At 39.8% G+C, this 25,628-nt stretch overlaps 1 protein-coding gene across 1 annotated transcript; it reads right to left on the bottom strand.

Annotated features, from left to right (window-relative positions):
• Positions 1-742: 742 nt before the first annotated feature.
• Positions 743-23,594, bottom strand: LOC117733642 (scavenger receptor cysteine-rich type 1 protein M130). The gene is made up of 19 exons (XM_034537428.1): positions 23,147-23,594; positions 14,042-14,353; positions 13,813-13,917; positions 10,956-11,171; positions 10,659-10,862; positions 10,344-10,501; positions 9,063-9,216; positions 8,573-8,878; positions 7,810-8,121; positions 7,402-7,701; positions 6,137-6,439; positions 5,003-5,305; positions 4,299-4,574; positions 3,554-3,735; positions 3,253-3,361; positions 2,882-3,040; positions 2,365-2,457; positions 1,288-1,443; positions 743-1,188 (listed from the first exon to the last, which is right to left on the bottom strand). The coding sequence occupies exons 1-19, from the start codon at positions 23,592-23,594 to the stop codon at positions 1,085-1,087; spliced, it is 4,200 nt and encodes a 1,399-aa protein (XP_034393319.1). The 3' UTR covers positions 743-1,084.
• Positions 23,595-25,628: the final 2,034 nt, after the last annotated feature.

Genomic DNA, 25,628 nt, shown 5'->3' on the forward strand with positions numbered 1-25,628 from the left:
CATTTCGGGTTGCCAGTTAGGTAGTAAATTACGTACGAAAAGTACAATTCTAATTCAAATGTATTTATATTGTATCTATTCATCATTAACTTGTGAATGCAACATTTTATTTAAATGTCTCCTATCTTGTCTCTTTACATCTGGGCCATTGTTCTTGTTTTCCCTTTTAACTCAGTGAGCGTTGCTCAAATAATTCCAATGTACCCTTTACGGTGCAAATGGCAAATAAATACCTTGAAACTTGAAATGAAATAAATTCAGACTTGAGGACAGCCCAACTGACGTTTGATACCTGCAGACAGACCCTGGTTAGCTGTTTTCTCTGGTTTCCAGTCTTTATGCTAAGCTAAGCTAACCAGCTGCTCGCTGTCACTTCGTATTCTCCGTACAGACTTTGTCATCGAACTATTCCTTTAAAAAAAAAAAATGAATGTGACTCAATGTTATACATTCTTGCAACTTACAACTGTCATCTTCCATAGATATATACACTGTAACGGTAATATGAATTTACTATATCAGCGGTTTTATACCATGTTATACACATTTTTTCAACTTTTTATAGCAATCAAACTATTGCAAAACTAATTTCTCGTAAAATATTGTTTAAATCATAAAATTTGTACAACAGCAACGCCTGTTAACAAACAAATCACAAAATCATAAATGATTCAAAACCATCCTTTATTCTAAACTATTTATTACAAAACGTAAAATCAACAACAGAGAGTAGATTATAGATCGAAAAATTTAAAAAAAGTTGTTATTGCAACTACGCTTATGACTCTAAGTTTGCATCATATTCATCTTGAACATTTGAAGAGATTATTCATTATCTACACAATATTGCCTTATCTGAAATGATTGGTATTCCCGAGTATGGCATACTCACTTCATCGAGAGATGCATTTCTGCAGCATACAAAAATCATGTACTATAATATTGTTTACCCGTCTGTAATTTTGACTTCTTTGGTTTTTGGGGAGATCTGCTTTGCTTAGCCAAACTCAGTTTTGGCTCACCGGTTGTCCTCGTCCCCCTCCCCCGATCCGAGAGGTGCCACCGCGTCGCTCTCAGGTGGTGTTCAGGTGCTGTTGTGGACTTCAGCTTCAGTCTGAAGGATTTCAGGGCTGACCTCGATGTCGTCGTAACTCTCCTGCTGGTCGTCCACCTCGTAGGTCGCCCCTTCTGTGAAAAGTTGCCCGTTAAAATTGATGATCGCTGACAAATGCGAGACTTTTGTCATCGTGCTGGTCTTCCAGCGATCGAGCATGGACCGAAACTTTCCTGCGCTTTGCCCCGGGGCGCCGTCGTTCCCCGGGGCGGCGGCGGCCCGAGAGGTCAGCGGCTGAGCCACAGCCGGGCCCTCGATGTCATCGTAAGGAAGCGAGAAAGTGCTCTGTGCGTCGTTCTCTGTGACCACTTCAGACTCGGATCTGAATCCTGCATGAACAGCAGCGACGAAGCGCTTTTTATGAATACGTTCGCATCGAAATCACGATTCATTTATGAAAACAGGAAACCTTCTAAGTGAAAGGTCAAGTGTAAATATTGAAGTGAGACATTATTCATCCCCCAAGGAAGCAACAAAGAGACTTACAACAGCAAAATAACTATTTGAATGAAATTAATAGAAACTAAAATAAGAGATAAAAACAAATTAGAGGTGTCATTAAAAGTGTTAATAATTAATGTCAATTAGTGTTATGATGTTAAATATACCTTACGTAGTATAGTATAATTATAATATACACACTATAAAGTAATGATATGTTAATTTGAAGAAAATATTATAATATAACATATATAATATAATAATAATAATATAAAAGCACAATGATAGCAATATGCTGACATAATGCAACATAAAAGGAAATACTGCCATATAAACAATTGTATCCATATCCTGTGAAATATTGCTTTTCCAACATCGTGCAATTATTACCTGTTATCATGTTCAATAATATTCAAATTCAATACTTTTAAGCGTGCGCAATGGTACTTTTCTATTGTATTGTTATTCTATCAGACACTGGTGTCAGCATTACTTCTTGTTCACAGTTATATTCTTATATTGTTGTATTTTACATTTCTAGTTTAGTAAAAAGTATTCTACTCTTGTTGCTATTTTATTTTAACTTTTGTTTTGTATTATTTCTTTTATTTATATCTATATTTGCAAGTCTTCGAGCAATCTCGTTTGGGATTCTATATGCTCTTATCTTTTTGTATCTTATGTTCCCACATTTACATTACTGCACACGTTTAAATACTGGTGATATAAAACCGAGGAGCAGCCTGTGGTTAAGATTCACTATTCTTCAAAATTGTAAAACAAATGAATGAACATGTCTTGAGACTCACTGCCACGATTCAGTTCCTCCATTTCATTTGATTGGCTCATCACGTCGTCATAAGCGCCACTTTCAAACTCCACTTCTTTTCTTGACAGCATTCCTGCGACACCAAAAAAAAGGGCATTAGACGTTTACTGGTCAGGACAGCACAAAACACATTTAGTACACATTTAGTACACAATACATCCGTATATTAAACTCTTTTAAAAGTCACAATGTTGCTCCAGTGCTGTACTTTAATTTGCTTTCAAGTAGGCATTAATGGGTAATGGTGACGTGCTGTAATTTAAATTTCTACATTTTACGAGCTGATATACATATATATATATATTTTAATGGTCTTATACAGCAGCACACAGCAGCCAGCATGCATAAAGACTGGCCTCTTGTGGCAAAAGGCTCTAGTACAATCTGTTAGAATGGTATACTTTTTCAAGACATTAAAAGTGAAACAAATGACCAATACTCCATTGTAACTGAAGCAATAACGACTAAGAAGACATGTGATAGAATAATATACTCACGTGAGACATTCTGGCCTTTATTGGCGCTCTTGACCAAGCAGATGACGATGAACGTGACAATCAATGTCACCAGAAGCAGAGTGAATCCTACACCCACCATCGTAGTCCACATGGGGGTCGCGCTCTCTTTGGGTGAATTGGTTGGACGGACATCGTACTCTGAAATCAAACACCGCCACCTTATATTTTCTGCTTTCTACTCACAGAGCGGAGATGCAGCTGGATTCTTCTAGACATTCTGTGCCACGTTAATCGAATCAGAAATTGTTTTTTAAGTTGAATAATTTCAGATTTTACAGATTGCCAAAAGCAGATTCCGATGCTAAACAACTGAATTTGGGGAACAAGCTTGTCTTTGTGGTTTTGGTTACCGTCACAGTAGATCTCAGCAGGTATGACCTTCTCACAAGGCTGGTTGCTGAGGCAGTACTTCATCTCCTGGTTAGAATCTTTGCAATTCAGCATTGTTTCCAAGCTGGCCTTGAAATTCAAATGTGTCTGTCTTTAGAGTGATACCTTTAAATGCAGCCGTACAAAACAATGGAAAGTCGGACAGCTACAAGTGAGGGCTGAATTAACAGCATATAGTGAAACAGAAGATCCAGCGATGTCACAATACTCATGAGACTAATGAGTGGAAACAAACAAAAGAGTGGAAATTCAAAGCTGTACCGGTTTGCCTGTGTTCTGGCTCTGTATGCTAGCATTGGTGCCATTACACCTGAGCTCTTCACACAGCATTTTTAAACGTTCCGCGGGAAATGACTTCAGGGGACACACTTTTTCCCACGTGCCTTGATAGTTGACAACAATCTGACCTCCACATCTTTCTGTGGTTTTGAATTGGACATTGCCTGTAAAAATGATGAGAATAATAATAAAATGTTTTTTTAAAGAACATGTTGAAAGGAATAGTTTGACATTTTGGCTTATTTACTTTTCTTGCCGTGAGTTTAATAGATAGAACCATAATGCTCTCTTATATATACATATATATATATATATAACGTGGGAAAGCAAGGTGTAAGAGCCCTAGAAACTAAATTTGGCTTATCCATATAATATTTTCTCGCTCTAAAATAATAACATTGCTTCAGACTCCATGACAAGGAGATCTTATTTCCCCACTAGAGTCAGTCACCTCATTTAAGAATAGACTTAAGACTTTCCTGTTTGATAGTGCTTATAGTTAGGGCTGAATCAGGTTTGCCCTGGTCCAGCCCCTTGATATGCTGCTGAATCTTTTCATCATTATTCTGATTACTACTCTCATTATATGAATAATTGATGTCAGATGCATTGAATGTTGTTCATTCTGTAGACATGACATGAATTGCACTTCTTTCTATCCCCCCTCTGTTGTTCTCCCCCTGTGTGTGTGCTAATTTGAGTATTTATTCAATTCAATCATACTTACCAACACAGTAAACGGACACTAAACGCCCGGAACACTTTCTCATGGATCTCTTGCACTGGCCAAGTGTATAATGGTTGTCCTCACAACTGACATGGTGGTACTCCTTATTTGGAATAGGCTTGTTACCATGGCGGGAGACGGCAATGGCGTTGCTACAATTCTGCTCTTCGCAAACCATTTGTGAGTCGCTCTCCTTCCAGTGACTGTCGCACACCTCGATGCCGTTTATCTTCACTTCACCGAAACATCCCTCTGAAAGGGTGACCTCGGGTTCATCTAGGAAGGAAAGCAGTATAGTAACAAGATCAAATATCAAAGGAGCAATGACAAATTGAGGTTATCTGGGGGACTATGTGTTCGCTAGAAATAGTTGAACTCACTCCAATTATTATTAGTAAGTTAGTGAGCTTTCGTTTTATTTATTTTTTTAACCCTTTGAATATAACCAGGCTGGCTGTTTTCTCCTGCTTCCTCTGTGTCTTTATGCTAAGATACACTAAGCTAGCCGTCTGCTTGCTGCAGCTTCGTATTTAGCGTACCGACCTGAGAGTGGTGTGTCAATGTTCTCATCAAACTCTTAGCAGCACGTGATCATATTTCCTAAAATTTAATTTCTACAACATTAATGGCCAATCACGATGATTGTGAAGTTGCATCTTTCTATGATCATCTGCAAAGGCAATCCTGCAGAAAATTAATTTTACCTTGACATTCAATAAAGAGCTGCTTCTTTGATTGGCTTTCGTGGGAGAGATAGACTTTCTTTTCACAGTCCCAGATGTTTTTTGGAATCTCGCCATCTGCACAGCTGAAGTTTGTGGTCCAGAGACAATCTGACGTAGTTGTGTTTACGGACTTGAAATTGCCGCATTCCAAATCCTGGCAAAGTCTCTCCCCCTCAGTTTTTGTCCAGCCCTCAAAGGAAATGGCACTTATTTTCCCTTCCGAGTAAACAACCGGAACTCCGCTACAGGCCTTGTTGACAGTCAGTGCCATCTTCCTCCAGCCTAAAAAAATGAAATGCACAAACGTTAACAGGAACTCAAAGACGCAGATTACATGCGTTAATTAGCTAACTCTGTGATCCTCTACCACTTTGCCGATAGATCTACCACATGTTGGAAATGTCTACAGATTAGCTAATGTGTTTTAACTGTTGGGCAAACAATATATCCTTGAATAAAGATGGGAATGAATGAATGGTTCAATGTTTTTGGGAAGTATCTGCTTATTTGCTTTCTTGCTGAGATTTAAGATAAGAAAATCTATACCACTCTCATATCTTTATGTCAAATAGGACGCTGCAGCCAAGCAGCCAGTTAATTTAGCATAGCACAAAGACTGTGACAGTGACAGTGACTTCAAGACTTCAAAAACGGCGAAGACATCTATCTAACCCATAAATGAACATACGGATTAAAGAAACAATACTTAATGTTATAGTCTTATTTTTCAGAGGTGCTCGGTTGTTGTTGTTTTTAACATTGGATGGAGCTAAAAGAGCTTTTCCACTAGTCTTTATGCTAACTTAAGCTAACAGTCACCTGTTGTTACCTTTCTATTTGTTTTAGAAACATGAGTAGTATCCATTATTTCATCTAAATCTGTGCAAGAAAGTGACTTAGGATACATCCCCGCTCCAAAACAAACAACAACTATCCCTTTCAAGGACGGTCGCAGAAAAAAGTCCCAAAAAAAGAATTGGCCATCCACTTTTCCAGGTTTTCCAACATTATGAGTTAAGCCCATACAGACAAAATAGGACAAGACACAAGCCGTAGTTTGACCAAGGTAGGATTAAGGAAGTGATCAATTTGAGACAAAATCATTTGACATACCGGAGCATTGGAGGCCACCAGGAGAGCAGGTGCTGTCCTTAAAATTGATTGTACATGCTGCTAAAGAATTGTTATTTGCAGAACACTGGATTTGTGAAATGGCAAGACTCCCTGTTGCCTTAGATCCGAAGTAGCCGATCCGATTGATGGCATGACCACAATTCAGCTCCCCACAGATGGTGTTTTGTGTTGCTTTCTCTGTGAGAGCATTAATGCAAATCGGGAGCAATTGGCCTTCATATTGCACCTCCACATTTCCAGAACATTTATCTCTTGATGAATTCATTTTGGCCTTGACGCTACCTGCAACTCAACAATTCAAGGTAATAGTTAGAACCCTTATGTTATTTATGACATTTGTTCAAAGACAGAGAAATAAACAATTGGTTGTGTTTTTTTCCAACGCTGTTTTAAATCTCAAGTCGTCAAACAGAGAGCTCTCGCATCTGTTAGCGACACAGGGAGACACACTTTAGCGTATGTATGAGACGCACCAGACTTTTAACTAACTCCAATGTGAACTCATCGGCGTCATTATTAGATGGTGAGACCACTTAGGTAGTATAAGGAGTGAGGAAGTCCACTTGGGGGGCTGTGGTCCAGTCAGACAAACATAGACGTTCACTCAGGAGACCAAAAGTCAACACCATTTATTTTATCGTACTATTGTTACGTAATTAATGTACTTCAGTAACGTACACAGCGATTATTTCAACCTGAACCATGATCTTTTCCTATGCCCAACCAAGAAGTTTGGTTTCCTAAACCTAACTAAGTAACCTAGAATCTAAGGGAAATTATGTTTGAAGTTTATTTTGAAAAGGCATGTGACAACCATGTAACATCTCTAGCTATAGAGTGATCAAGCTTCAGTTTTTGACGAGTTGGGAGTGAGGATGTATTTTTCACGTGTTTTGATGTAAAAGGATTTGGCCGATAACAAATAAGTTGTTCTTCAGTCTAACTCACTGGAATCTGTGAGATGTTCAGGTAACTGCAAACAAACAGAGTAACTGAAGGATAACATTGAAAATATCACCTATAGGGGCAAGAATCAACTGCAGTTTGAGGTGGTAGGAATCCATGAGGGATTCAAGATGATAAACTGTCCACCTGTCCAGGGTGAACCCTGCTTTCGCCCTATGTCCACTGGGATCGGCTCCAACCTCCCTGCTACACTGAATAGGATAAACGGCTCGGATAATGGATAAACGGCTCGGATAATGGAATATATATATATATATATATATATTAAAATAAATTACCTGAGCAGACAACATAGGCTGGGTTATGGTCACACGTCTTGTCATTTTCATCACTTATGACGAAGTTGCACTGGAACAGGTGGGTCGTCTCCTCTGTGGAGTGCATACTTTTGAACATCACCTGGCTTTCGTTGGGCTTGGCGGTGGCCTCCAGGACTCTGTTCCCGCAGCCCAGGTTTTCACACAGCATCGCCGACTTTTGCTTTGTCCAGCTATCGGCACACACGCCTCCGCACTTCCCGTCCAGACAAACGTTGACATTGCCCCAACACTCATTGGTCAGGTCCACTGTAATGTTTCCTGTCGTGGCAACCAAACAGCAAAAGGATGTTGTTCGCAGACTTGCATCAGCAGATTTATTTCTGAACAAAATGAAGTTTTCAATTAAAAATGGTAATTTCACATTACCTGAGCATATCACAGTGGCAATAGTGTCTGGGTGGTCAGATGGCAGTGTATTGTTGCTTTCGCAGTGAAACAGGGATTCGGAGTTGGATGAGCAGCGGTAAGATTCATTCCAAAGGGGTTTCATCGTATCACCACGAGAGATGAAGGAATGTTGTAAGGCTTTCCCACAGTGCATCTGCCGACACACAGTGTTTGCAGACTCTTTGTTCCATGTCCCGTTATAGCCGGAGAGCCAGTAGGTTTTGCTGCCCTGCTCTATGCCCACCATGCCCAAACAGGACAGATTTCCCTTCAGAAAAACCACCTTGTGCTCTGACAGGGACAGAAGCACAAGGTGTATTAGTCTTAGACTGGAAACGTGTCCAGGGTGTCTGCCCTCACAAGAAAGGGTTAGCGAGTACAAAGAGTTACTTTACATTATGAATTATGAAAATGGTGAGATGTTTTACAAGTTAAACAATTAATTCAACTGTGGAGCTTGTGGATTTGAGGGACCACAAATGTTGTTTTCAGCCCTGAAAATTGAAATATACACATGCGCATATGGAAAACTGTATTCAAAATGATCCTCCGTAAGCTTTTAATGGTCTGGTAATTGATTGAGTACATTTTTGTAGACTCTTTCAAACTTGCAATGGCTGTACTAGAATCGAGTTCACTTGAGTGGCGACAACTCTCTGCTGTACGTGACACGTTGGATTTAGTGAATGACAGTCAGGTGCAACAACAAAAGGTCAAAGAGAAAAACTGACAAAACACTCACCTTCACAGGTTATTCCCATCACCTGCTTACGTGGGTTGTTGTAGCTACTTGTGATACACTCAGATATGTGTTTGGCGTTCTTCTTGCATTGTACAGCCTTTAGCAGAAATTCACCTGAACCCTGGCTGAATTTGTCCAGATTGATGGCATTTCCTTTTTTCCCACAGTTTAATAGTTCACAGACAGTATCTAAGTTGGTGTCGGTCCATCTTTGTTGGTAGACCCTTAGCGATTTGCCCTCATGTTCGATCTCCACTCTCCCGGCACATTTTCCAGGACCGTCCATCAATCTCACTTTCATACTATCTGCTCCATGACAGCAAGAGAATTGTCAAACATGTAACACATGCTGCTATGCAGAAATGAATCAAATTGGAGATATACTTTGTATCACAACATGCCATCACACAAATATTTTGCTTCCACCATCATGTCAAAGTTAAAAATAACAGGAAGAGACTATCACCATATTACTTCTGCCATATCTCACCTGCACAGACTACATAGGCGGCGGTAGACTTAGTACATGGAAAAGGGCTGTGGTCACGCTTGGCTCTACAGTGCCACAGTGAGGATTCCTGGCCTGAGCACTGCACGTTGTCCATTATACCCCATTCTTTAGGCCTCGTACTTTTACTAAACACCTAGAAGAAAGCCGTTATGATAGTCTGAATATCATGTCATTCATTTGTACCATACATATGATGTTGATCGTAAAAGATACTGGGATGAGATATTTTGGGTAATAGGCTTATTAGCTTTTTTGTCAAATCTACATAGGAACACCTAGTACCACTCTCATACCTGTCGGTTAAACATGAAGCTACAGCCAGAAGATGCTTAGCAGGAAGACTTGAAATGTGGGGAAACAGCTGGCCTAGAAAGCCCTCCCCGTTAGTCTTAGCGCTAAGCTACGCTAATCGTCTCCTGGTTTCATGTTTAAGGAAAAGATATGCAAGTGGTATTGAATGAGCGTATTTCCAAAAATGTCAAACTGTTTCTTTAAACATTTAAAGCGAGACGAAAAAATAAATAAACAAAAAAAACGCCATGAAGCACACTCATGCTTACTTAAATACACTCGGGAGGGTTTGCTGCTGCAGTTTGAATAGGTCTGGCAGTAGCTTTTGTTGCTTATGTTTTCTAATATTATAACACGTTAAGATATTATTGTCATTTTGCTGTCTACTTAAGCAACTAATATACTATACTATACATTTGCCATTATCCTGTAATTGTCACTTGTGGCCACAGTGGCCGCTATTGATCAAAACTACATGGGCTAGTATTAAATAAAACATTTATTTTAGAAGTGCCACTAGTCGTGTTGCCATTTAATCATTACGCGTATATTAAGCAAACTTTTTAAAATGTCACATAAAAGAAATGCTAGTTAGTTAGTTTCCATCAACTGGTTTAGAGCGAATAAATTGGGCCATAGCGTAGTTTGGTCAGGAGTTAGCGCTGTAGGCTACATGGCTGTAATCCACCAGTAAACAGTAGAAGAAGAAGTAGCGGTTGTAAACCCTAACAAGAGAAACATGGAGCGAGGTCCTCTTAGAATTTGTTTCTATCGGGCAAGATTTAATAGTTCTTTCATGTATGTTTTAAGTATGTTTCAAACTGTCATGCGTGGAACGTGATGCGAATAACCGGGAAGACGACGACAGCAGAAACAGCTGTTCAGTCATGTGAGTTTGGGGAGTATTTGTATCTAATGTGCATAAATGTACGTGAATGTAACATAGCAACACGGCTACTGAAAACTCACGCTCCCACAGCCTAGCTCCGAGCAAACCACTTTAGCATCCTCGTTGGTCCAGGTGGAGGAGCACACGGGCCACCTTGTACCATTCACCGCCACATGAACTGCACCGTAGCACCTGCTGGGATTATTATTGTTGTCCATCAGAACCACTTTAACATCGTCTGTGAAGGAAACAAAACAACACATAGGAAAGTGCTTTTGATAATATGATTAATAACTTCCGAGTGGCTCGAATAATATATAAGACAAAACAAAAGAAAATCATGGTGAAAAAAGTTGTTGCTTGTGGGAAAGATGGCTATGAATTAGTTGAAATACCTGAACATGTCAGATTTGTGCCATCGCCATGCTTCTTGTGATCAACGCTGGTGCCACACTGCATTTTCTGGCACCACGCATCGAGATTGGTGTTGTTGTTGTGGACGGTCCAGGTGACTGACTTCCAGCCGCCGCTTTCCTCTTTTAGCAGCCGCCCGGAACAGACATTGGATGGGTTTCCTTGGAGCTGCACTCTTTCGTGACCTGTTTGTGAACTCTTTTCTTAATTCTCTGCAACACTCGAGTAAACTTAATGATGTGTGTGTGTGTGTGTGTGTGTGTGTGTGTGTGTGTTACCTGTGCATAAGACCAAAGCAGGGTTTCGACATAACGGTGTTATCTGCACCGCACACTGCCACAGATGAGTGAAATGCTTAATGCCCGAACACTTGATCGTCATCGTCTTCGACTTCTTTTCTTTGAATCCCTTCCAGCCCATCCATGGGTGCTCAACAATCTCCTTGGACGTGCCGCAATTGAGGTTTTTGCACAAAAGGTCGGCTTCATCCTTTCCTTTTATGTGGGAGGAGTCACATGTACAGTGGAATTATCATCGTCATATTACTAAACATGGCACAACGCCTGATACTTAACCCAAACCAATCCATTTAAATGCATTACAAAGTCAAAAGGAAACACTAAAACTACATTGAGCTTTGAAATAAAGAAGGAGAGAACAGTTCATTACGTTTAGTTAAATGCTGTCTCCACACTCCTGGTTTCATTTAAAGCTGCTATGAGGAACTTTTATTTTGTTTTGAATTTGGCAGCCCCCTGTGGAGGAGAGCGGTAGTGTTTCCCTTTTAGAAGACCTCTCATGTTACATGCAGGGTCTCTAAGTCAGTCCTGGTTGCCTCCCCTCCCTCCAGAGAGAGCAATACGGCCTCCAGCATTAAGAACTAGAACATTTCGCAAGAAATTTAGATGGTGTGGCTTCTACCGAGAGGTGTTTAGATACATGTATATTATATACATGTATATATCTAGTGAGGTGAGGGGGGAAAGGAGGGTGAGGGGGGAAAGGAGAGGGAGGGGCGGGGAGGTGAGGGAGAGAAGGAGAGGTGAGGAAGGTGAGGGGAAGGAGAGAGAGAGGGAGGGGCGGAGAGGTGAGGGGGGAAGGAGAGAGGGCGGAGAGGTGAGGGGGGAAGGAGAGGGGGCGGGAGGCAGGGAGGGGGAGAAGGAGAGGAGAGGGAGGGGGGGGGAAGGAGAGAGAGAGAGAGAGAGGGGGGGGCGAGAGAGGGCGGGGAGAGAAAGAGAGGGGGGAGGATAGAGAGAGAGGGGGGAGAGAGAGGGGGGGAGAGAAAGAGAGGGGGGAGGATAGAGAGAGAGGGGGGAGAGAGAGGGGGGGAGAGAAAGAGAGGGGGGAGGATAGAGAGAGAGGGGGGAGAGAGCCACACACTGCCTGTGTAGAAAAAGCAATTCTGGATTTTCTACCAAACAATTTAAAACCCTGTAAAGAAAAACATGATCAAATCACAAAAAATCAATAGAGAGGAAAGACTGAGCCGAACGCGCTGATATATTTGTTATCTTGGTGGAGTAAATATAACCGGAGTTACTCTGAAGCTCTTTCTCCTCTGATCTCTCTATAAAGACACACACACACACACACGTGACTTTGACGCGCGCACGTAGACATGACAGGAAGAACGCCTCCTTGACTGGCTGGCTTGTGTGTGTGTGTGTGTGTGTGTGGATCAGTGGACACAGAGACACACCCACATTTCCCTATCTCTCCTCCGTGTCTCTCACGTGTGTTGCACGTGTTGTTTGAGCTGCTAATTAGCTCATGTGACACAGCTGTGTGTGTGTTACTGGACACAGAGACACACCCATATCTCTCCTCCTCAGCGAGGACCCCACTACTTATTATAAATGAGAATCTGTGTATGTGTGTGTGTCTGTCAAACTGCACTAATTAGAACACCTGTTTGCTGCCAACATCTAAGGTTGCTATAGCGATAACTTCAGTTGCCAGATTTAACATGGAGGGATTACCTATCAAACTATCTCAAAAAGTCCGTTAACCGTAGCTCTATTGTTTTAGCCAATATTCTTTTGAGAGGAAGGATGACTTGATAAACAAATACTGTGTCGTGTATGAAATGTGCCTGTAGTCGCGATTTAGAAATCAGGTCCGACTGTCTGTGAGAAGACATTTTGAAGCGAAAGATATAATGGGGCTCTATGGGGCAGGAAGATGGACTCGCTCACTCGTTAAGGGTTCTCCTGACATTGTGGATTCTATCGACACGTGAGGACCGGCTTAGTAATGAAATAGCACACGATTCCCGATCAGGCCGCACGTTTTAATGTATTTTGATGCATCTGCGAGCTACGCTTTGGGATCCTTAGTGGTCCAAAGTTTTTTTCCCATAGGCTTTGCGATTTTTTTGCTGTTTTTCGCGTTTTTCCGAGAAACGGCCGGGCGGATCTTTTAGCCACTTAAATGCACACGATTCCCGATCAGGCCGCACGTTTTGATGTATTTTTTATGCAGATGCGTCCAACGCTGCGAGCTATACCCTCCACCAAATTTCTGGCGGAAGAGGGAGAATTGGAAGATTAATACGTATTAAGCCCGCAGGATAACATGCAGTGTGGCTCTATGAGCCTGCTGCTTCGCAAAGCCACACCGAATAACTACATAGAAATAGCCAATCCTCTCGCTGATGCGCTTCTTTACTGATGTGGCTCATATAGAGGCATCGACATTAAATTGAGACCGTTTCATAACCTTCAAAGTTCCTCATTGTCACTTTAAATAATGTGTTTTATGTGTAAATAATTTAAATACCTGTGGCCCAAAAGAAAAGAAAAAAAGAAGCAAAGGCAGGAGGAAAAGACAAAGGAAACACATTTTTGAAGCAGCACTTTTTATCTCACAACCGATTTATCTTGTGATCCTTTTTGGGGGGGGGGGGGGGGGTGACCACAGGAGGGAACTACCTGACTTTGTACAAAGTAAAGATAAAACTACTGCCCCTCCACCTCGACCAGCAGTAAAAATACACATTGATGCATAGCAGGCCCACTGTTCAGCTGTTAAATATAATAAATAACAAACCTATACATTTACTGAAGTCTTCCACCAGTGAGTACAGACTGAATGCTGTTGAAGTTCATTTTTGGTATGCATGACGCAAACTCTTACCCCAGTTGTCAGCACAAAGGTAACCCAAATTCGTTTCCCCCCCATCTACGGAGTACTGGACAGCACCTGCACATGTAAACCCATCCAAGCGTATGGCGATTTTATCTAGAGGAGCAAAGACAGGTAATCCAATTACATCATCATTATCATCATGTCATTTTTTTCTATATTTAGGAATGCTTTTAGCAGCAAATTATGTGTCTTAATAAGTGTAAAAGCTCAGCCTTACGTGAACATTTAATCTTTTGCAGAGCGTCCTTTCGGCCGAGGCTGACTCCCCATCCTGGATACGTACACTTCCACAGGTGCGGCTCGTCTCCAGTGCATTTCACCTCGTTGAGCCAGACTCTGTCGACGGGCCAGGGCGCGGTCATCACCCGGCTGCTCACGGGCTCCCCACACTGAGTGCTACTGCACACCACTTTTTCGGTATTGTTGCTCCTGTATTTCTGCCCAACGAAGCCCAACTTGCCATTGTGGTAGATCCCGATGTAGCCTTCGCATGGGCTGCTCCCATTCTTCAGAAAGATCCTGTTCTCACCTGGTCACATGACAGGAGGTTTATGGAAGGGTGTAAATATACGCAGTGGCGGTACAAGTGACCATTTTGTGAACATTATGTATTCCTTTTCTTTTCTTTTCTTTTTTCTTTTTTACACACGTATTTTTTTATTAAGTCAGTTTTTCAACTTTGCAAAAATGTGTGAGCTGAAACCTGAAACTTTTCACGACAATTTTTCACATTTTGAATACCCTATCATGTGTTACTATTAGTTCAAAATCTTTAACGCAACTTTACCTTGCAAATAAATAAATGATGTAACAGACAAATACAAATCTGAAATTTCTGAATTATTTCCAGGAATATCTTTTTAGGTCTATCCATGTAAAATTCATTTTCCTATTTAATGTGTTGGTGTGATACTAAATAACAAATGAATAAAAATCTTTCATTGCAACCTGTTTATGCGAGATTACCTTAGAATGTATTTAAATATCACCCACATTGCTTTACACTGACTTTACAAATTTTTAGACAAAAGTGTTATGATGTAACCTCTATATCAAGAGACTTACATTAGCACGTACACAATATGAATTAAATGATCATACAGAGGACACGTCCTATGACTTTTGGTCATCCTCATATATTTTCTTAAATGAAAGATCATGAAATTGGCAAACATTTTTCAATGTACACGACGCATGAGATTTCTTTCAACACATCAAGACGTGTCAAATGAAGTTGTCAAATCACACATACAATATTTATTGTTCTATTATTATTCAGCTTCTAACCGTACGTCAACATGGGCAAGTCAGCATCTCTAAATTGAGGCTGACAGAACATTTCAGAATATTTCTCATCTGAAACTGATTTACATTTTGAAAATCAGAATAAAAAAGTGTTTAGACTTGAACTGAAAAGCGAGTCGCCACGTTGCTGCGAACAGGTGCACTTTTAATAACAGGTGCACTTTTAATAACTACTGTTCACACGCTTTCTCTTTTCATTGGAGCTTTTCAAGAAATGGTGAAAACATATCTTTTTGTTTTTTCTTTTAATTCTGCGAGACATTTCCTGCAGCACCTGCATGTGTTTCTCCTCCAAAATGTCCGTGCTTGACTTCTATATACGTTTCAGATACGGAGAGTGGAATCCAAAGAGAATAGTGGTAACTTGCCTTGAGCGACCAGCGGGTGGAGGAGGAGGAGGTGGAGGAGGAGGAGGAGGAGGAGGAGGAGGAGGAGGAGGAAGCACATCGTCGCCACAGCTCATGTCGAGAGTGAGGCAGGCGAGCGCTCGGCTGCGCTTTATATGAGCCCACCGACATGAGCTGTGACACAAATATTATGCAATAGCTCATTTATACATGTTAATATAACAAAAATATTTTTAAAAAACGAACATAGTATTCTTTCATTATTTGCGATCAAATGATCCTGATTCAGTGGAGGCTACAAAGATAGATAACTCTTAAAATATTTGTGATACTTCTATTTGTGTAAAATTAATATGTGAACACTAAAATTCCCTACGAACAATTAATATTTAAAAATGTATGAAATTAAAGCATTTTAATTATGCGACATGACTGCTCAGCCAAAAGGCACTACACTGTAATAAAAATCAATGTGGTTCAACTTAAAAACATAAGTTCAATTGCTGCCTTAAACTTTAAAGTAGAGTCAAATTGGATTTACAATTTGCTACAACTTATGATTTCTTGTTTACTTTAGCTTTGGATTGCTCTCTGTAAGTTCACATGACTGTATAGTACATGTTTATGGAAGTTCAACAGATATATAACTTATTAACATGCTTTCTGTTCCCTTGTCCAACTAATGATTTCAACTCTCTTATTTAAGTTAGAAGTAAGTTTTGACATTACTTAGTTAATATGACCTAAAAGTGTGCATCGTTTCAAATGACAATTTATAGTTATAAGAAACACCATGTCTTGTGGCAACAATTGTATTTGTTTTTTTTGCATCAAAACAATTTTTTGACATTAAAACAACTTCCACACTGTGGTTAAACAGAATATTCACAAAGAACATTAAGTACAATTTTAACAGGAACGCCTGACAGGATTATAATCTTGAGTCCTTTTTTTTTTTTTTACAATTAGTACCTGAGAAGTTTGTTTCTCAGTCCATTTACTCTGCAGAGGCTTGGTCTGGTTTGATCTTCATCACCACTCGCTGGAGAAACTCAAAGGAATACTTCATGGCTTGAGGATACTCAAGATTCACACAGTATATTATTCCCATAAGCATGGCAAAGCCGCATGGCACATCTTTCAAGTCACGGAGCACAATTGTCTCCTCGACCACAACTGCGTGAGTGGAAATGCATCTTGTCCACACTTTCACAGCCTATCAGAAGGCCAACTTGCATCCCCTTCATGGCTGCATCCAGAGTCTCACCATGAGCCTAAAAGCAGAAATAGTCTTTAAGTACATATGCTCTACAAGCAGTGAGGGAAAGTAACTAATGTATTTACTCAAGTAGTCTAAGTATAATGTTGAGGTACTTATACTGTACAAACAATGTAATTGTAAATCCTAAACAATCCTAAAACAGACAATATTCTGTGAGTAAGAAATAGAATTGCATAAAACGTTTATTGAATTATTAAAAAACACAACGTGTGACATTTGAACTGAGATCTCAGTCACTGTCATTACACATAGCAGACAACATGTTGTATTGTTGTCTTAAAGTCTATGACGGCATCGTTAATATATGGAAACTGTTTAGAGCATCTGCCTTTAATAAATGTCAAATGTATGAACCTCTTTAAATAATTCCAACATGTGAGAATAAACCCTTAAATACAAAGAGTGAACTTTGAGGGGAAACACACTTAGTCATCAAGGGAGCCAAATGCCAACTTAAATAGTGAAATGTCAAGCTATTAATAATCTTAGAAACTAATTATTATTTTACTGATGAAGAAAAGTGACTAACCTCCTGCTGCCTATTATCAAAAAGCACCTAGGAACTATTAATAAGCTCAGAAGGTGATGCAAATAAATAATAAGACTTTGAATAACATGACGGAAATGGGTCATTTGATTTATTTGGACATTTCTTGAGCTAGATTGACAAAGAAAATAAATGTAACAATTACTCAGATTTAACTCCCATTTACATTTGATGGAATCATTCAACCTGGACACAGTACATCAGGACATATCAGTTCCATGTTGTTATATACATTTTATATATATATATATATACATATAATAGATGAGAAAAAATAGATGGGGAAAAAAAATAAAAATAACATGAGAAACAAACTGTTAATATGTCAGTTCTGATGACCAAAATTAATATTTAGCCGACTGCCACCCAGTGTCACACCAGGGTCATATGTCCACAACATACTAATGCAGGTTTGTCTCCCACTATCACATTGCCAAAAAAAAAAAAAAAAAAGAGAACGGTGCATTTTGTTCCCCTGCATCAGACGGAAAGTTGGCGAGCTAACAGGCTAACGGAACACGTGCTACTCTGGCGTAGTGTCGTGATTGACGTGGTGGTTTTCACATAACTGGTCATTGAAATTGTGCTTTGTTTGAATTACTTTTTTCTTTTGCTCACGTGAATTCTTGAGTACATTGAGATATAAAGAAAACTTGCTTTCTAAATATATATATGACCTTTTTTTATTTATTTAAGCTAGCCATTTCGGCCTACTAGGGGGTCCAGTTAAAAACAACTAACTCGAGGTACAACCAGCAGGCCTAGTTCAGAGGACCTAAGGGAGCTACCGGAGGTACGCGGCATTCAAGTTATACCAACGCACACTGGAGTGAGATCATGAGGGAGTCTGAATGTTCCTACTGTCGTCTACTGAAAGCATTGAATCGAAAATACAAGTGGAAGAAACATTCTGTTGGTTGAACTCTTAGAAAGCATTTAACATGTACATGTTTTCACTCGCGTATGCATAAAACAATCAATCTATTCAAGATCATCGAGAAATTCTGTTTGAAATCATTGATGGTTTGTCATTTTAATAAAAAGCGTTTGGGAAACATGGGTTTATGTCTCTCACAAAACATTCTCTGAGATGATTTGCTGTCTTTTTAAATTCATTTTAAATTCCAGTTGAATGTTACGGCAGGTGGTTCTGAATGTTTGATATCGCGTATGACTCGTGCAGAGGAGTTTTGACCACGTTGCATTTATCGGCGCTGCGATCGGAGATCAGAAATGACTCAACCGCGAGCTAGCTTAGCAGAAATGCAGCCACAGATCTCGGGGGGGGGGGGGGGGGGGGGGGGGGGGGGGGGCGTGGGCAAGTCCTCTATCTCGGCAGGAAACTCCATCTCACACTCGCTGCTGCATCAGATGTATTCTCAGAAAAATCCACTATCCACTCCGAACTGCGTTTATTAGAAGAAAAATGGAAACGTGGTGCTTTCACAATTGATCAATGGAGTTCCAACAGGAGCCGGTCGTCACTGAGTTTATTCATTCATGGTGTAAAAACCATCCATAAACAAAAATAAACTGAAAATGGACTAAAAGAAGCTACATTTAGTCTTTAAGTGGGGGATTTCTATTGTACATGTTAAATAAATGAATAAATATATGATATGTATTTATTTACTCAACATGTACTATATACAGTATATATATATATATATATATATATATATATATATATATATATATATATATATATATATATATATATATTTCTTTCTGTCAAAAGGCCTGGATACCATGAAAAGACCAAAACCAACAAGCTCTCTCACACACTCTCACACGCACACACACACACACACACAAACACACACACAGCCAAAACGACAGGCTGTGTTTTGAAGATGTATCTGGATGTACTTCCAGCGTTATGGTGAGCTGCCAAATGGGAAGGTTTTTTTTCTTTTTTTCTTTCAGGAATTTGGCACAGAGTTCCACCAACAGAGTTGACCTGATTTAGATATATGAAGGTCAAAGGTCACTGCCACTTTCACGTCCATCCCGTTCTCGTGACATCTCAGGGCAAACTGCAGCAAGGGCGGTGATGTCTAGTTTGGCATTTCTGCTTAATTCTGAGAGAGAGAGAGAGAGAGAGAGAGAGAGAGAGAGACAGAGAGACAGAGAGAGAGAGAGAGAGAGGGAGGTCACACCTGTAGAGTTGTCGGTCAAGACGAATTCAGACGACACCATTGTGTGCTGCACAGTGATCTTAAACATTGTCTCAAGGCTGGAGGTATTCTATATCGTGGCTGTTTTCAATAAATCACATGAAAAGGCTCAGAATCCATTCCTAATGAACCTTTATGGCCACGCTCACACTGTAGTTTATATTAAGTCACATCCCCTGTCCTGCTGCCTTGAAATATTCACTAATACTAGAGCGCCGAATCTGTAGCAAAAAATAGTCCCCAAATTTAAAATGCATTTCCTCCTCTTCGAGTAATATTATTATTATTATTATTATATTATTATTATACTAGTATTATTCTTTAAAGAAAAGAAGACTAAAAAGGTGTAAAATTATGGAACAATCTTGAGATTGAAAAGAAATGTATATACTGTATTTTACCCGTTTTTGAAGATGGACGCCTTCGGTGTGAACCAGTGTGTATGGAGCAGAGAGCCACAGGCAGAGTGGGCCTTTCACTGTGTGGAGACTGACTAACACATCGTTTATTTATGGATTTTAACCAGGAATATTGCCCAAAAGAGAATGAATACTAGCATTCGGTCTAGAGAGTCTCTGGGGGACTAATGGAGGATAACGTTCTCCACTGAACAACACTCATTCTTTAGCCCAATTATTATGAATAAAAGTTGCAACGGTTCCTCTCTTAGTTTAATTACATTTTTGTTTATATATAATTTATAAATTGTTGATTTAGGTCTTTATTTTATGTCTTCAAACTACATTCCACGTTTCTGAAAGAGTACGAGACTCGCTTTGTGTTATCTCTACAGATCGTAGAGGAAATGCCTTATCACACCAGCGTGTGGTGAAAGAGATGAGGGGGAGGGCTTATGGGTTATTGCAAAGGGGGGTTACTTTAGGACGAGATACGACAAATAAAAACAGATGTTGGTCTATTTTGCTCCGATATCAGGTCTTGTTTCAGACTAGTGGAAAGAAAACATCCAAAATACACATTCAGCTGTATTTTACTACTTTGTCTATTTGCGTCTGTATTTCGTCCTAAATTCACCAAATGTTACCATTAGATAATGCCTCATTTTGCATTTGTACAGTAACATTTCAGTAAACTTGTCTTTGTGTAAGTAATGAACTGGGGAAGTTAGTTTCACGGTGATATCCAATATTCAAAGTCAAAATGTGTGGAATTTACCAATACATATCTTCAAATCGGTGAGTTTTCTCCCAGATTCTGAGCAACTCCACTTCAGCAGCACTTAAAGCAGCAAACTTTCCACTTTCATTTCCATGTATTCTGATGATTTTTACAGAGAGGTTTGGCGAAAGAGATTTGCTACGGCTGTTGACAACAATTTTTGATTCATGGAGTGATATAAAGAGATAAAGACTTTAATATACAAAATAAAAAAATTTTTTTTATCCTGGCTTCATCAAATGTGTCAATCCAAGACTTCTGGTCTTGAAAAGTATGCATAGCACATATTTTATAAGATATGGCCTTATTTGGAAATGAACTGGAACTCACAAGCACGACTCCGAGGCAGATGGACAAGCAAAACACCTTAACTTGAAAACCGGGAGGTCGGCGTGAGGACCAGGTGAAGGGAATGAGGGATGATCAGGTGACACAGGGAACACACATACACAGGAAGCACACAGGGAAGGTGCAGGTGATTGGACACAGGAGGAAACAATCAGGGACAGGGAAGACAATCACAGGGACAGGAAGTGCCGGGAAACAGAGGACACGAGAGACAAGGACTTCAAAATAAAACAAGAAACAAGAGACAAAAAAGCCAGACCGTGACAGGAAGTGTCATAGTGTCTTCTTTTTTTTAATTACTCTATATATATATATATATATATATATATATATATATATATATATATATATATGGTATAAGGTATAATAAATTCGTCAAATATGTGTCCCCATTTAAATTTTTCTCCATTTTAACATTTACATTTATGTCCATTCTGATATGAAAAAAAGGTAGAAAAGGTTACCAGTTGTCGTCGGCGAGGGCAAAAGTAAAGACATTTTAATGTCATAAAAAGTATTAAAAAGTATAGTATGTCGTAAAAAAGTAATGTTAGGCTTTAATCGTAAAAGTCCCATGCCATAAACAATGTAATACAAGGTCATATGTCATAAAATGTCATAGTTTAGTCATGGAATAACAACATTGTATATCATAAAAACAGTTAGTATGCTATATTATGTATTACAAAGTCCTAATATAGTATGCCATAAACAATGTCAACCTGCCAAAGACCATGATGGTGCACTTCTACACCTCCATCATTGAGTCCTCTGCTCCTCATCAGTATCATCCGCTCTGTTGTTCACCTCCAGGACCCTGAAGCGGGTCAGATTGTAGCCGACCGCTCTCACCCTGGACACAACGTGTTGGAGTCCCTTCCCTCTGGCAGGAGGCTGCGGTCCATCAGGACCAAGACCTCACGCCTCTAGAACAGCTTCTTTCCAGCTGCAGTCGGGTTTATCAACAAAGACCAGGACCCCACTGACTCTGAGACTTACATCCACACATCCCGGCACAACCCCTAACACTTTAAATATACACGTGACACTTTAATAACTTTGTTTGTTTGTTTATTCTATTGTAAAGTGTATTTAATGATGTCTTATTCTATTGCACTTTAGTTTATTGTTGTGCATTAATCACCAAGCCAAATTCCTTGTATGAGCAAACGTACTTGGCAATAAATGGATTGTGAAGAGGACGACGTCTTCACAATCCTTCAGTTGAATGTTGTACTTTAGTTTCCAGCCACTGAACAATAGCACTCCTCCTACTCCGATTGGCAATATTAATAATGAACAAAAGTGGTGGCCTTCCACAACCCGTCAAACAACCAGCGCTGACTAAAATCAACCAAAAGAAACCAAACATTGTGACACATTTGAGTTTGAGGAGCAGTTGCAGGACTTCCTGCACTGAGTCATTGCTTTACATAATTTCTGTATATATCTTGCATAAATTTATTACACACAAAAGGCACCTTTCAAGACTATATGTGGAAAGTCTTCTTTCTGCAGGTTGGGTCAAGTTTGCATTCGTGCCACTCATACACTGCGTTGTCTCAATATCATGATCCTTTTTTAAAAGACTATTTGTACTCGTATCAGGAGGAGATAATGCCCTACATTTATCTCACATAGTATTTAATCACTTTTTGCAGATAACGCTTTTACATAGCAACTTGTGAAATATGGTGTATTGTTCAGGATTTAACTGCCCACAAAGTATACAATAATTCAAAATCAAACCCACCACCACCAGCTGCATAATTGAAACACTGCTCGAAAAATTATGCATTAATATTAACAATAAGATTACATCCCATGCTACTCTGAAAGGAGCATTTTTACAATCAGTACATGTCATTTATTTATTTAATTAGCTGATAATGCTTGTATACTTTTATTCAGTAAATATTTGAATGCAGAACATACACACACACACACACACACACACACACACACATAAAAAAGACTTCCGGGTTGCACCACTAGGTGTCAGAAACAGACAACGCTTAGAATTGCATCAACTGACAGTAACAGAGGAAGCACTGTTATTTTGTACAGTTCCTTTCACGACACCTGCAGGGTTGAAGATGATTTAGCCTGTACGGTCCAGATGTGGTGCTGGTCGTACGGTCCAGATGTGGTGCTGGTTGTACGGTCCAGATGTGGTGCTGGTCGTACGGTCCAGATGTGGTGCTGGTCGCACGGTCCAGATGTGGTGCTGGTCGTACGGTCCAGATGTGGTGCTGGTCGCACGGTCCAGATGTGGTGCTGGTCGCACGGTCCAGATGTGGTGCTGGTCGTACGGTCCAGATGTGGTGCTGGTCGTACGGTCCAGATGTGGTGCTGGTCGCACGGTCCAGATGTGGTGCTGGTCGTACGGTCCAGATGTGGTGCTGGTCGTACGGTCCAGATGTGGTGCTGGTCGCACGGTCCAGATGTGGTGCTGGTCGTACGGTCCAGATGTGGTGCTGGTCGTACGGTCCAGATGTGGTGCTGGTCGTACGGTCCAGATGTGGTGCTGGTCGTACGGTCCAGATGTGGTGCTGTTTGGGGAGGCTGTTCATGCTGCTCATCATCGTACCTGAAGGGCTGTGGATCCTCAAATAAAAGACTTGAGACTTTAGCAATTTAGCATTTCTCATGTCCTTTGGGCACTAATGACAATGAACACGATTTCTTTATTACATTTTTTTATTTATTGGGGGGGGGAGTGAGATTTCCCTATAAATTCAATATAAACATGATAATGAGATTTCCCTATAAATTCAATATAAACATGATAATGACATTTCCATATAAATTCAATATAAACATGATAATCAGTAATTCAAGATGAATGATCAAACCTATCACCTCCTAGTCTCCGGAGTCATAACTGGCATCATTGTAATCATGTCCTGTAATGGCGATGATGAAGCTGCTGTGGAAGATGCTTATTTAGATCTCCTGAAGGTTGTTCCTGATCCGATATGAGGTCCTGGGACAGGATGTTGTATGTGTACAGATTGTAAGGCCCTCTGAGGCAAATTTGTAATTTATGATATTGGGCTATACAAAATAAACTGAATTGAATTGAATCTCAATAGGGCAGATGAAAGATGGGGAACGCAGAAAAATAAGATGAAGCGCAAGCCAAACTTTGGCCCAAAGACAACAGTGTAAACAGCGCTCTAATGTTTGGTCCAATTCTTAATGGCCGGTCTGAAACAGATAAACAGCAGAAAATCGTGACACATTGTTATTACTTCCCTGCAACGCACAGCATCGTGAAAATATATTGTAATATGTGGCATAATGTGGTATAATGTGGTATAATGTGGTATAACGTGGTATAACGTGGTATAATGTGGTATAACGTGGTATAATGTGGTACAATGTATATAATGTGGTATAACGTGGTATAACGTGGTATAATGTGGTACAATGTATATAATGTGGTATAAGGTGGTATAATGTGGTACAATGTATATATTGTGGTATAACGTGGTATAACGTGGTATAACGTGGTATAATGTGGTATAATGTTGTACAACATATATAATGTGGTATAACGTGGTATAATGTGGTATAACGTGGTATAATGTGGTATAACGTGGTATAACGTGGTATAATGTGGTACAACGTATATATAATGTGGTATAACGTGCTATAATGTGGTATAACGTGGTATAACGTGGTATAATGTGGTACAACGTATATATAATGTGGTATAACGTGGTATAATGTGGTACAACGTATAATGTGGTATAACGTGGTATAATGTGGTACAACGTATATATAATGTGGTATAATGTGGTATAATGTGGTATAATGTGGTATAACGTGGTATAATGTGGTACAACGTATAATGTGGTATAACGTGGTATAATGTGGTATAATGTGGTACAACGTATATATAATGTGGTATAACGTGGTATAATGTGGTATAACGTGGTATAATGTGGTATAATGTGGTACAACGTATATATAATGTGGTATAACGTGGTATAATGTGGTATAATGTGGTACAACGTATATATAATGTGGTATAACGTGGTATAATGTGGTATAACGTGGTATAATGTGGTATAATGTGGTACAACGTATATATAATGTGGTATAACGTGGTATAATGTGGTATAACGTGGTATAACGTGGTATAACGTGGTATAATGTGGTACAACGTATAATGTGGTATAACGTGGTATAATGTGGTATAATGTGGTACAACGTATATATAATGTGGTATAACGTGGTATAACGTGGTATAATGTGGTACAACGTATAACATAAAAAGGAGCTTTATGAGGCATCTTTTCTATTGAAAGAGAAATTTGAGATTTATGAGGCATCTTCTATATAAAAAAAAACTAATTAGACACTGATAAGGTTGGAGAGGGAGTGAGAGAGAAAAGCAACAACAAAAAAGAAAGGAAAACAAAAAGCAGACAACCATAAGAGAGAGATGGCTCTGGCAAAGTCCCAACTTCCTCTGGGACTGCAGTGTGGCATGTCAACTGTCCCGAAGAGCCGGAGAGACCCAAAGACTGCAGAGGAGACATTGTGCATCCTCCGGACAGCAATGGCCGGCGAGCTCACACACAAACCATAATAGCAGCCATCTCGCAGTC

This window comes from Cyclopterus lumpus, chromosome 7 (genome assembly GCF_009769545.1).
Source record: "Cyclopterus lumpus isolate fCycLum1 chromosome 7, fCycLum1.pri, whole genome shotgun sequence".
Taxonomy (NCBI): domain Eukaryota; kingdom Metazoa; phylum Chordata; class Actinopteri; order Perciformes; family Cyclopteridae; genus Cyclopterus; species Cyclopterus lumpus.

What these genes read in the sequence shown, in the direction of transcription:
- LOC117733642 (XM_034537428.1), bottom strand. Translation starts at nt 23,594, where the DNA reads ATGATGAGCAGCATGAACAGCCTCCCCAAACAGCACCACATCTGGACC. An exon ending in CGCCTATGTAGTCTGTGCAG is followed by an intron (nt 8,879 to 9,062) that starts GTGAGATATGGC and finishes GTCATGGAGCAG; the next exon opens with ATAGTATGAAAGTGAGATTG. An exon ending in AGTGTCCGTTTACTGTGTTG is followed by an intron (nt 3,736 to 4,298) that starts GTAAGTATGATT and finishes TCATTTTTACAG; the next exon opens with GCAATGTCCAATTCAAAACC.